Source organism: Opisthocomus hoazin, chromosome 9 (assembly GCF_030867145.1).
Source record: "Opisthocomus hoazin isolate bOpiHoa1 chromosome 9, bOpiHoa1.hap1, whole genome shotgun sequence".
NCBI lineage: Eukaryota > Metazoa > Chordata > Aves > Opisthocomiformes > Opisthocomidae > Opisthocomus > Opisthocomus hoazin.
In genome coordinates, this window is record NC_134422.1 from 17098471 (window position 1) to 17110695 (window position 12225).

Sequence of the window (12225 nt, forward strand, 5' to 3'; positions counted from 1 at the left end):
TACAAACTGGGAACTCACAAGAATTAAAAGCTTTAAAATATGACGTCTCATCCTCCCTGTTTGCAATGCTCCATTTTTAAAGCGTGACAAGGCTGATGTTTTTCTAAAGATCCAAACTTCCACCCTTTCAGTCTGATTTCAATTTACTTCCCGGTGCAGGCAAACGAACAGGGATTTAAAATGAGATCCTTTCTCTCAGCTCGGAAAGAGCCAAGTTTGGCAGCTGAAGACTCTCCCCATCCCCTCCCGCAGGCTGGTCAGATGGATAAGGAACAAATCCCTGTGCTATGAGGATTAAATTGGACCATGAGCCAGCACGTGTGTGTGTGCGTGCATGCACACATGCATGATGCTGGTGAGGGGAGGATACTAAAGGCTTATCCTTGCGCATCCACAAAACAAATCCTTCACGCAGTGAGTGATCCTAGCTAGCTTGTCCAGAACAATCCCGCTGCATGAAAGCACTTTCCAGAGATGCCAAAACCACAGCTGGATTGCTAATGGCTGCAAACAAAGACTTACCGCACAGAGAGAGGCAAGATGGAGAGAAAGACTGTGAAACCAAGAGTATGCGGAGAACAAGATGGATGAGATTCTGCTTCTGCAACAGCCCAATCTGGAACAGCAGTAGCCAATACAAAACATCTTGGCAAAACATTGTTTTGCTGCCCTATAATGCAGTCTGCATTTCCCCCCAGTTTCCAAAGTGCCATTTCATTTTATTGGCATCTGCTTTGTACTTATTACCTTTTCCTAAAACACTAGCTTTAACTTTTTTCAAACACTATTTGCTACTCTCTTGCTGGGCTGTTGCTTTCCTCAACGTCAGCATATCTGACACGAACTCTCTGGTCCTCTGCAAGAACCCAGGTGCTCTAGAGTTCAGTTGAGCCAAACTATTTTTATTAATTTTAAAGAAAATCAGACCCTACACTGCTGATAGTCCTCTAAAATGTAATAAAGAAATAAACTGTTATAATGGATTTAACAACTAATCCAGAAAAGTCTGCCAGAGTTATTTCAAGAGTAGAAACATGTGCCAGGTTTTCAGTTACTTAGCAGAAGGAAATATTTCTCCTTTTGTGATACCAGGCTGAGTGGGCCTCACATCATCTCCTTCAGAAAACCTTTGGCTAATCCATGGATTTAGAACTCATGAAAACACCATCCTAAACAGAAATCCAGCTTAATCTATTTTGGACGTAGGAAGAAATTTTAAAATCTACCTTCCAAAAAAAGTACAATGGAAAAATATTTTCTTAAATTGTATTTTTGTTATTGTCTGGTTTCTGCCATACCTGTATGCAGAAATTTCTCCGCAGTTTGGTGGTGCTTGCTGGCTGCACGCTACCCAATTCCGCAGGCTGTAGCACTTCCTCTGCCCAGGTGACTGGGATCATGTTGCCCTCCAGTGGCTAAACTGGAAAACGGGGAAAAAAGCCTACTGCAGTAATTTTTTTCTGTCTTCGAAATGCATACAAAGAAGTCTACGTATCGTGAAAGTGCAATGGCAAATACCAAGAAGTTACATCATGTCAATTTTTAATATATTCATGTAAAATTAATCCCTCCTTTCCCGTTCCTCATAGGTATGCGATCTGAAGCACTCTTCAACCACAGGACTTCATGCTATTCTTCCTCTGGCATCCCAGGCTTACACAAGGGGCCATGTGGAAGCATTCAATGAGAAGCCAATCCAGCATTTTGTTTTGCCCTTGTATTTCAAAGAGTGGCCAAAACCCATTTGCACAGATTGAGCAAAGCAATCTCTTAATAATACATACCACTCTAACATGCAAGTACTTCACATACTTTCATTTTTTGCAAGAGCATGTGACATAAATGCCAATAAACTTATGTACAGCAACAAAGGCACAAGGATTTTAAAAGCTACAAATGTCTATGCAGTCTCAGTGCCCCTCTGAGATGCCTTACAGCTGATTTTCTCAGAACATTTAGCATAAAAAAGGCATTTTCTGTGTTGAAAGTGAAGCTTCTTTCATGAACACCTGTAAGGGCTCAGCACATAGGCAGATCTGATTTATCTCAAACTGTGGGTTAAGAAAATGTGACTCACATAACCAGTGCCTATTGGTAAGAGACTTGGGTTTCAGTGATCTGTAAATCAGAGCACAGGCAACCTGCTGAACAAAATCAGAGAATTTTATTCTTAAAATGTCACTCTTTTGCTCTATATCTTCCAATTTTTGTAACAAATGAGGCAAGGGTATTATGACTCCTTTAGTGAACGGCCAGCCCTAAGATTATCCCCATATGTATTGAAAGAGACTGTAGCATAGCGGGACAAAGAAGTACCTGCTCCTGTAGTTGAACCTGTATCATAATATACAGACATAAAGTACTTAGATAGGTTATCAGGAGTAGTCAGCAAGGATTCACCAAGGGGAAATCATGCCTGACCAATCTGATAGCTTTCTACGATGACATGACTGGCTGGGTAGACGAAGGGAGAGCCGTAGATGTTGTCTACCTGGACTTCAGCAAGGCTTTCGACACAGTCTCCCATGATATCCTCCTAGGGAAGCTGAGGAAGTGTGGGCTGGATGAGTGGTCGGTGAAGTGGATAGAGAACTGGCTGAATGGCAGAACTCAGAGGGTTGTCATCAGCGGCGCTGGGTCTAGTTGGAGGCTGGTAACAAGTGGTATCCCCCAGGGGTCAGTACTGGGCCCAGTCTTGTTTAACTTCTTCATCAACGACCTGGATGAAGAGTTAGAATGTACCCTCAGCAAGTTTGCTGACGACACCAAACTGGGAGGTGTGGTAGATACACCAGAAGGCTGTGCTGCCATTCAGCGTGACCTGGATAGGCTGGAAAGCTGGGCAGAGAGGAACCTGATGAGGTTCAACAAGGGCAAGTGCAGGGTCCTGCACCTGGGGAGGAACAACCTCATGCACCAGTACAGGCTTGGGGTGGACCTGCTGGAGAGCAGCTCTGCGGAGAGGGACCTGGGTGTCCTGGTGGACGACAGGTTAACCATGAGCCAGCAGTGTGCCCTGGCTGCCAAGAAAGCCAATGGGATCCTGGGATGCATCAAGAGTGTGGCCAGCAGGACAAGGGAGGTTCTCCTTCCCCTCTACACTGCCCTGGTGAGGCCTCATCTGGAGTACTGTGTCCAGTTCTGGGCTCCCCAGTTCAAGAAGGATGAAGAGCTACTGGAGAGAGTCCAGCGGAGGGCTACAAGGATGGTGAGGGGACTGGAGCATCTCCACTACGAGGAGAGGTTGAGGGAACTGGGCTTGTTCAGCCTGAAGAAGAGAAGGCTGCGAGGGGACCTTATAAATGCCTACAAATATCTGAAGGGTGGGTGTCAGGAGGATGGGGCCAAGCTCTTTTCAGTGGTGCCCAGCGACAGGACAAGGGGCAATGGGCACAAACTGAGGCACAGGAAGTTCCGTCTGAACATGAGGAAGAACTTCTTCCCTCTGAGGGTGACGGAGCACTGGAACAGGCTGCCCAGGGAGGTTGTGGAGTCTCCTTCTCTGGAGATATTCAAGACCCGCCTGGACAAGATCTTGTGCGGCCTGCTGTAGGTGACCCTGCTTCGGCAGGGGGGTTGGACTAGATGACCCACAGAGGTCCCTTCCAACCCCTACTATTCTGTGATTCTGTGATAAGATTGTAAGAGAAGCTATAATGTTAGAATTTCCTCACCTTTTGGAGCTGGACTTTCACAACTTCAATATCCTCTTTGCTTCTTAAAGAAAAATACATTAAAGAAATAAAATTTCATTATATAGACTCCTCCTGACAGCTACATGGGTTTTGGCTGGGCTGAAACCTTTGGACTCACAGCATATGCTTCTGCCTTTTGAGCTAGTTAAATAATTGACAGCTGCGGAAGACTGCTAATTTACAAAGGTCACCTGCAATCAGGCAGCAACATAATTAACACTAGCAGGAACAAGTAGTTCAAGATAAAATAGGAAAAGTTAGAGTGTGCTTAAATAGTGGAGGTGTTTTCAAATCAGCTGAGCCAGGTGAATTTCATGTAAAGCAGATATAAAACTGGCTAAAACAATCTCAGGAACAAGAATGATTTTCATTGAAAAGATGGGTGATATTACAAATATAACAGCTACTTTAAAAAGAGATAAGAGAGTGCAAAAATATCAGAGAGTTATAGACTACTTCTACTCCAGTTATTGGAAACCAGCATAACAAATAATCAAACCATTTATAGGTGTTCAGAACGTAATAAGGAAAAGGAAAAATGGGTTTTTTTTTTTTAAAGAACAAATGGTGTCAAGTCAATCCCCACCCCTTTTTTTTGTGAGAGAAAAACAGGCTTTTTAGATAGAAATTATTTATCTTGATTTTAATAAGGCTTTGATGCTGTTTTGAACGACATTCTCATAAGCAGGCTAGGGAGCTGTTACGTATTTTGATGCAAAGCAGCTGTATCTAGTGGTTACTCCCAGGGGCAGCTACTTCAGGCTGAGCACTGTTCCTTCATGACTTGGCTTAAAACACAGTATGCTTATGAAATTTGGAAATGACACCAAACCGAGAGGGGTGGCGAGCACAATGGCTGAGAAGATTAAAACTAAAAAACTATTGTTGCAAATTTTATAAATGGTCTGAAAGAAGAAAAATAGGATGCAACTTATCCTATTAGGCAGATGTGCTGTTCTGTTCATTGGGAATAACGAACACCAAGTAGAAGAACTACTGGATGGGCAGCAATTCTGCAGGACAGTACATGTATGCTACAGAAGAGGGTAATTCTCAGTGTGATTCCGTGATAGTGTGAAAAAGGTAAACACCGCATGGGGAAAGGGGACCGTAAACAGAGTTTGTCGTGACTTCATGCTTTCCTCTCCGTGGCACTTAGTAAGGCCTCTGCTGGTGTATTACAGCCAGTGCGAAGTTTCTCCTCTGCCTGAGAAATGAGCTGGAGAAGAGAAATGGAGAGGTCACAGGGAAAGAGGAGGCTGTAAATTCAGCAGCCGGGGTGGGGGCAGCGAGGAGGAAAAGCAACAGTGATGCTGTCTTTTGGAAGAGGAACCATGAACATGGGGCCTCAGAGTCTCTCACCTCCGTGCAGAACGATTTGTAGAGCCGTTTCTGAAGTATTCGCTGTCTCCTCTGCGGTGGGGTGGGACTAGGAGTTGTGGATGTGCTGCTCTGAAGTCATTTGCGTATCCGCTGCGGTCCACCCATTTGCCACAGTTCGGGAGCCTCTTGTAACTTGTTACCTCTTCTTACTATGTTTTTCTTCTGTGTTTTCAGGCAAGATTGGATGGTGTGGTATAATCCTTCTTATTTAGCTTTCTGATTTTCCTAGCACAATAATTTCCTTATGTTTCTTATTAGACTCATTTCGTGCCACTTCATGAACTAAACCGAAGATGGACTGAGCAGGCAGACCAGCAGATGCGAACTGTTAAATCCCCAGAAAGATTTCTCTTTTTTTTAACTTTATTAAAGGCACAGTTTTGTAAGGTGCCAAGGGTTCATGAGTCATCGATGGCCAGAGGACAAGCCCTGTCGACTTACAGCTGATCTTCAAAGTCAAATTTTGCTTTGGAGAGTGAAACCAATGTTTGAGATCTTTTCCCTGCAGGTGTGTTCCAGAGAAGCAAGTAAGCAAAGACAGTGTGTTAGGCTTGTGTCTCTTGGGAGGACCATCAGGAATCACTAAACAGACATCATAAATACTACTGTTCGTCTGCACCACAGTTTTGGCATGTGCTTACAAGCAGGTGTTTCAAAAGATCTCTTGGGAGACAACAACTGTGTGTACCTCATGAAGCCCAATGCAGGAAGATGCTAACAGATGTGTTTCTAAGCTCTGGTTTGCTTTGGGTGCCAATTTCCTGCCTACTTCATCTTTCTGCTTGCTGCCAAGCTTGTACTGGTAGAAGTACAACGCTGATTGGTGTCACAGTGTCCTTGCCCTGCTTCGTTTATCTCTGTAGGAAACTCAGTTCATAATTCCTCAGTTTGCAGCTAGTGCCTACTTCGATGTATGAACCCAGGCAAAGAAGAGGTAATGATTGCAAAGTTAATTCTTCTGTGGTAAGTGCTGCTTCATGTATCTATTTCAATAAAACTATTAGGCTAGATCCCAGATGGCTATGGTATTGCTCTTTCCACCAGGCATTTATCCAGAGTTTTACCCTGTGGGCAACTGCTCCAAGGGGAAGAAAGGCCAAGTAATCTTTCTGCTTTTACATCGAAGATGCTCACGTTTGCTCAGAGCTGCCAGAAGCAGCTGGGTCCCAGCTGCAACTCTCGGGATAATACATTCCTTCTTGTAACAAAACAGGGAAGCCATTTTCCTTGCTGCCTTGTAAAGGCATTGAGTGAAGTGAAACACAAGGCAGGCCGCTCATTGCTACTTCCCAAGAGCGTGCTCATTTAATCCAGGCTTAGTTTTCTGGGGGGAAGAAAAGTAACCAAAAAATGAGTAAGCAGAGCAATGAGTGAGAACATCACTGGGACTGAGGTTTGACTGACTTTGTTGCAAATGAGATGACAGCTGATCACTCTGGATGCCGAGTCCTTGGAGACATCACGTATTTATTATTTATACCCAGAGACTGACATTCAGTAAAATGGAAATGGCCAATTAATCACAAGCATCTTTTGGCAAGCGTTTACAAGCAAAGATCTTCAAATCTTAATCCAGGCTAACAAAGCCCCTGTGCCCCCAGATGGAGTTCATTAGTCAGATCTGATGAATACGTACAAGGGAGCTCTGTGCAGACTTGTAAAGGAAAAGGAAATAGGGATTAAAGTTTGTTTCAGAAATGATTAGCCAGTCTTCCTTTGAATGGTGGAAATAGCTCTGAGCAAATTTGGCAGCATGAAGGTGCAATGGGGGAATGTCTGGGTTTATTGTTTGTGTATTTTTCCAAATTATAAGATCCCATTTATGCCAGACTGAGAGCTAATGGATAGGAAGATCACAGATGGAGTTTCATGGTTACATGTGTCTTTAGTTTTACTCAGACTTTGCAAGGGAACAGGGTGCTGTACCTGGGCCAGGCACTTCCTGCAAAGCAGAGGTTCCTAGTTTGTACCGAAATTAGGTTTTTCTGGGTAATGCTTACAATTACTGCTCTAGCTAAAAGAGTTTGGACAAAAGACTGGGATTCAGTGTTTGTGTCAAATGCAGGATTCAGAGAGGAGTATGAAGGGTTTTGTCCCAATATTCTGTGCCAGCAGTCAGGGCTGCAGTTTTACTTCCCAAGCCTGGCATAAAAATAAAATGTTCTTCATCGAGTATGATGCCTTGCAAAATCCTTTTCTGCTGGTGCATGAAAAGCCATTGCTGATGAAGCTGATCAATTCTTGTTTCTCTGCTCTTCCCGTTTGTGTGTGCGTTTGTGCACATTTCTTGTCTTATGCCTGCACTGCAAGCTATGTCAGAAATCGGTTGGGGTGAGGGCTTGGCTGATTGCTAGCCCAAGGGGGGGCTTTTGGTCTGTGCTGAGCACTCCTAGGGACTGAGATAACACCAGGAACAATAATAATAATAATAATAAGCAGACTTGATTTCCTTGGCTGATTACTCTGAAATCTCCTTAGAGACATTCAGGAAGACAATGCATGTCTTTCTTACAGTTGCCGACTGGTTTTTTTTCTCTACAGGATTCCCATAAAATGTTTGTCACATTGCCAAGCTGCTCTGTTCATTTGATATGCGAAGTGCTTTGAAGAGAGAATCCCTCAATTATGAATATTCCCAAAGCATGACGATGGAGTAATGAGGGAAAGGGGATTTTTGTCTTCAGACATCACTCAATACAAGAAGGAAACGCCTGTGTTTGCACGGTCAGTCTTCTGGTACAAGGTTCTTGAAGTGTTGGTGTGAGAGTCACTCTTTTGTAGCTATACTAATATCACTGCTTTGCAATGTTTAGAGAATAATTATAGATAATAATGTGATTTTTGACATACACTGAGAATAGAAAGAACGCTGGTAATGATACTCTCACAGGATACAAGGAAGGTAATGCAGAACAAGAAGCACTCAATATACGTGATGAAATGCTTGCCATTCGCTGTACATCTCTGCTGATGATTTAATATCCAGCAGGTGCCAAAATGTACATGACATAGGACCTATTACACCTGAACTTTTTAAAATCAGTAGGCTTCAGTTTCATCGAACAGCCTGGATGTGATTTGTTTCAGAAATTCTCTGCTGTTAATGCTGGGAGAAAGCCAGCGTTGTGCCAAGGTTTAATTAAATAATCCTGCCCCGCTGGTGATCCATGGGCAGAATGTGACTCACCAGATGCTTCCATCCAGCCCAAAGCCTGTCCTGGTGGCTGCTCCCTCAGCAGGTGGGGCCGCTGGGACTCCCGGGAGGAGCAGAGCCCTGGGCGCGGGGGCCCTGCGGGTGCTCCCAGGCAGGAGGGCCTCTGCGGCCTAGAGACTTGCCCTGCCGCCGCCTCTCTTCGGCGACCCCAGGCCACCCAGACCGGGCTCGGCCTTGGCTACGCACCGCTCACCCCGGGGCCAACGCTGCAGACACCGCCGTGCCTGCGCGGGGGTTGCGGGGACGGCCTGAGGAGAAAGGCGAGGGGCGGCCCACACCTCCCTCCCCTCTCCCCCAGCCGGGCCCAGCTGCCCCCGGCGGCCTGCGCAGCTCCGTGTCCCCTCACCGAGGCGGACAGGGGGATACGTCCCCTCCCCGAAGCCGGGCCGAGTCCCCCCGGGCCTCTCCCCTCGCCCTCCCTTTGTCCCGGCGCTGCTCCTCCCGCGGAACGCGAGGCGCCGCGGCCGTGTTCCCGGAGGGAGGCGGAGCAGTGCGTGCGCGTCGCCGGCCGGAGCGCTGAGCGCGGCGCACCGTGTCCCGCAGCGGGCGAGATGGCGCGCAGCGGGAAGGTGAGGGGGTGGGGGGCGAGAGGGGGTCTGCCAGCGTCCCCACAGCTTCCTCGGGCGGGGGGGCGGGCGGGGGGCCGCGACAACGGGTCCGTCCTCTGCGGGCCGCCGCCGCCCGCAGGTAACGCGGCCGGTTGTGGCGGCGGGGGTTTGCGCGGCCGCGGGGGGCTCCGGTGGGGCCTTTCCGTGAGCCGGGCGCGGCCGCTCCGCTCCCGCTGCCCCGACGGGGCTCCCCGCGCCGATCTCCGGGTCGACGCGGAGGGGTTCGGCGCTCCCGTCCCGGGGGCGGCTGCGGTTCGGGGCGCGGTGCAGCCGCCGCGGGAGCGATTGACGCTGCTTTTGCTAAAACAGCAGCAGAAGCGGTTCTGCCCCGTTCAAGACGCGGTTTGTTGCCTGGTGCGTTGGGGGAATCCCGCTGGTGGAAGCTGCGTGAAGCTCCCTGCTCATCCAGGGCGGGTTGGTGTCTGTGAAACGGGGGCTTTGCGCCGCTGCAGACTGCTGTAGCCGTATCTCTCCTAGCTTGGTTAGAGGTGCTGTGAGCGCCCAGGGGCTGGACAGAAAGGCAGGATCGTTCCGTTGTCGCTTTATCACTGCTTGAGCAAAGCAGACTGATGTGAGCTCAGGTGTGACGATGTTGTCGCACAATCACACACGCTGATCATCTTAGAAGCGCTGCTTAGTATGCTGCGCCTGAAAACGGCAGTACGGGATGCTTAGAGGTGAGATGCGCGGAGGTTAATACAGGTGAAGAGACCTAGAGAGGATTACCAAAAGAGAGACCTGCCCTCTTCCTGAAGGAAAGTTCCACACACCTGAATAGGCACCGGGCTTGGAGTTTGCTGCCTTCCAGAAGAGCGTGTTAGCACTAGACACTTGAGCATTTTCTCTCGAGCAAAATAGCAGCTTTTCGCTCCTGCACCTGCTCGGTTTCTTTGCTGTTTTCTTGCCAGCTGTGAGGAATGTTTCATCTGTTTTGGACAACAGGATTATTTCAGCTGCCAGCCATTGTGTGTCTTGAGGCAGGACAGCAACAAGCTGAGAGTCTGCAGCTGCTGAAGCTGGTAGAGTAATTCCTCTGGCTGGCAGGTGAGCAGTAACAAGGCTCTTGTGACAACCTAGTGCAGCCCCAGTTACTGCCTGTATTCCGCTCTAAGCTTCTGCAGACCTAACTGACTCAGAGGCGTTAATTGCTGGCTCCCAGGCAAGCTGCTGGTGAAGGCAGAGTGAGGAACAGAGCGCTAAGACTGAGTATAAGCTGCTGGATGTCTTGTGGAGCCCAGTTGCTAATTGTTCTTTCTGTTTTCCCCTTGTTCTGTTCTAGGAGGATGTGGGGAGTTAAACTGGTGCCTGTTAAAATGACAAGGGAGTTGCACAATATATTTAGGAAGAAGGAGGATGATAAAAAAGTAGTTTGAGAGCTGTTAATACAGAGCATTAGACAGCTAATCTGAGCAAATTATTCCTATAAACTTGATACTAAGAAATATCTGTTTGGGTGATAAAAAGAATCTTGTTCTTTTGGTTGATGCTTAAAAAGATACTTGGAGTTACGTGCGTGATCATATGCAAAAGAGCTTAGACCAACACCTTTTCATTCTTTTCCATTCCTTTTGTTTTGCAAAAGCAGACTATGCATCTCGTGTTGCTTGATTCTCAGTCTTCTGATTTATTGCCCATGTCCTTTTGGCAGCTTCACTCCTTAGATAAATGGATGTATTTTTTATTTTAAAACAAGGTGACTGGCTCCAAACTAGGTAATACCTAACTTTCCTGTGTTCTGGCAAACAATAATTTTTTGAACGCAGTGTAATTTGAGCTACCGACTGCCCACCAGGCAAGATTTTGATGTATATTTAAAGAACCTTGGTGTAATCAGTGACAATAAATTTGAGCTGGCCTTTTGTCAGCATCCTTGGAGATGCAGGGCATAATTTTGCTGAATTCGTCTTTCAGCTTTATTCAGCTGGATGGTAAAATTACTTAGGTTAATCAAGGTAAGTACAGTGTGTGGAAGAACTTTAGAGGAACTTAGCAAAACCAGTTGAATGGAGTAATACACTGCAGGTAATATTTGTTACTGATAAATGTTGAACAAGTTAAATCACAAGAAGCAGTTGTATATTATTCATATGCTAGTTTATAAATCAATTAAGGGGAAGACTTGGGCATTGCTGTATATGAATCAGTTAAAGCAATGTCAGAAGTGCAAACACGTATGCTAGCTTGTGGGATTTAAGCCCCTGAATTGAAATTGGAATTTGTCCTTCTGAGGCATTAAGAGCGTAGCTGTGTGCTACAGGCACACACTGCCCAGACACCTCCCGTACCAATGTGTTCTGGCTTTCCCTGGAAGCCATAGGAGTGCAGTCGTTCTTACGGTCTTGGGTTAGACCAAACAGTGGTCTGCACCTATTACGGGCTGCTGCAAGGGGTGGATGTAGCTGTGGAGTTTGGGGAGCAAGCTTCTATCTCCACCTTGTATGGTGCCGATACACTGCATTGTGTTGTGCTGGTAATTGTCAACTGGAATATCTCTGTTTTATTTCTTAGTGTAGAAGAGCCCTTAGATCTCTGATGCGTTTATGGGCTTGAATAGAAATTGCCCTTCTTGGCAGATTATTGTGTAACATAGGATTTTTTGTATTTCCACTGAGATGTCTGGAACAAGGTACAAGATTAAATGAATCTCAGTTCGGTGCAGTTGCACTGGTTCTGTCCTCCACCATTGTCTCATATTAACAGTTACCGTAAAAGAAACCAATGGTGATGTAGTTTGATTTTTAGGTTTTGTATGTTCAAGGATCTTAACTAACTTTTAAATAATTATGCTTATATTGGCCCTTTTACATTCTCACGCAGTATTGTTTCCTTTCTAGGCGGCCGTAGTGCTGTGCCTGGATGTAGGCTTTACAATGGGCAATTCTGCCTCTGATGAGGAGTCTTCACTTGAACAAGCCAAGAGGGTTATGGCAAAGTTTGTGCAGCGACAGGTATGTATGACTTTGTATGTGATTAAAAACTGTTAAAAAGGGAGAGGAAGCAATGACATTTGTGAAATTTTTTTTCACATTTACGAATAATTGAAATAGAAGTAAGAATCAGTCTGGTTTTATGCAGGAGTAACAGTGCCATTTGTTTCAGCTGTACTTTTGTGGAAATGTGGCAGTTGGATTGGTCACTCTTTTTCTTTAGGGCAATAGAAACTTTTAGGGGAAAAAAGTATTCTTCTCTTTCTCTAAAATGTTTCAACTTCCTTAAGATTCACTGTGCTGAAGACTCATTTCAAGGACCGAGTCAGCCAATTTTACTGGTTTTATCTTAGATATCCTCGTGTCAGTCTTTTAGTTTAATTCTACCTAAATTAGTG

The 12225-nt window shown here is 46.0% G+C and overlaps 1 protein-coding gene and 1 long non-coding RNA gene across 4 annotated transcripts in view; one reads left to right on the plus strand and one right to left on the minus strand.

The window, feature by feature from the left end:
* LOC142362377 (uncharacterized) overlaps positions 1–8627 on the minus strand; it is a 15534-nt gene extending 6907 nt beyond the window's left edge. The window contains exons 1-2 of the long non-coding RNA XR_012765015.1: positions 8266–8627; positions 1299–1420 (exon numbers count right to left, since the gene is read on the minus strand). This is a non-coding gene — a long non-coding RNA (uncharacterized LOC142362377). The remainder of the gene's footprint in view (positions 1–1298; positions 1421–8265) is intronic.
* A 156-nt stretch (positions 8628–8783) lies between these two features.
* XRCC5 (X-ray repair cross complementing 5) overlaps positions 8784–12225 on the plus strand; it is a 57690-nt gene continuing 54248 nt past the window's right edge. For 2 of the 3 annotated variants that reach the window (XM_075430333.1, XM_075430336.1), the window contains exons 1-2: positions 8784–8861; positions 11735–11848. In XM_075430333.1, the coding sequence (XP_075286448.1) occupies positions 8844–8861; positions 11735–11848 (132 nt within the window). In that variant the 5' untranslated portion in view covers positions 8784–8843. Of the gene's footprint in view, positions 8862–9883; positions 9945–11734; positions 11849–12225 lie in introns of those variants that run through there. The other variant, XM_075430334.1, reaches the window with a different exon arrangement.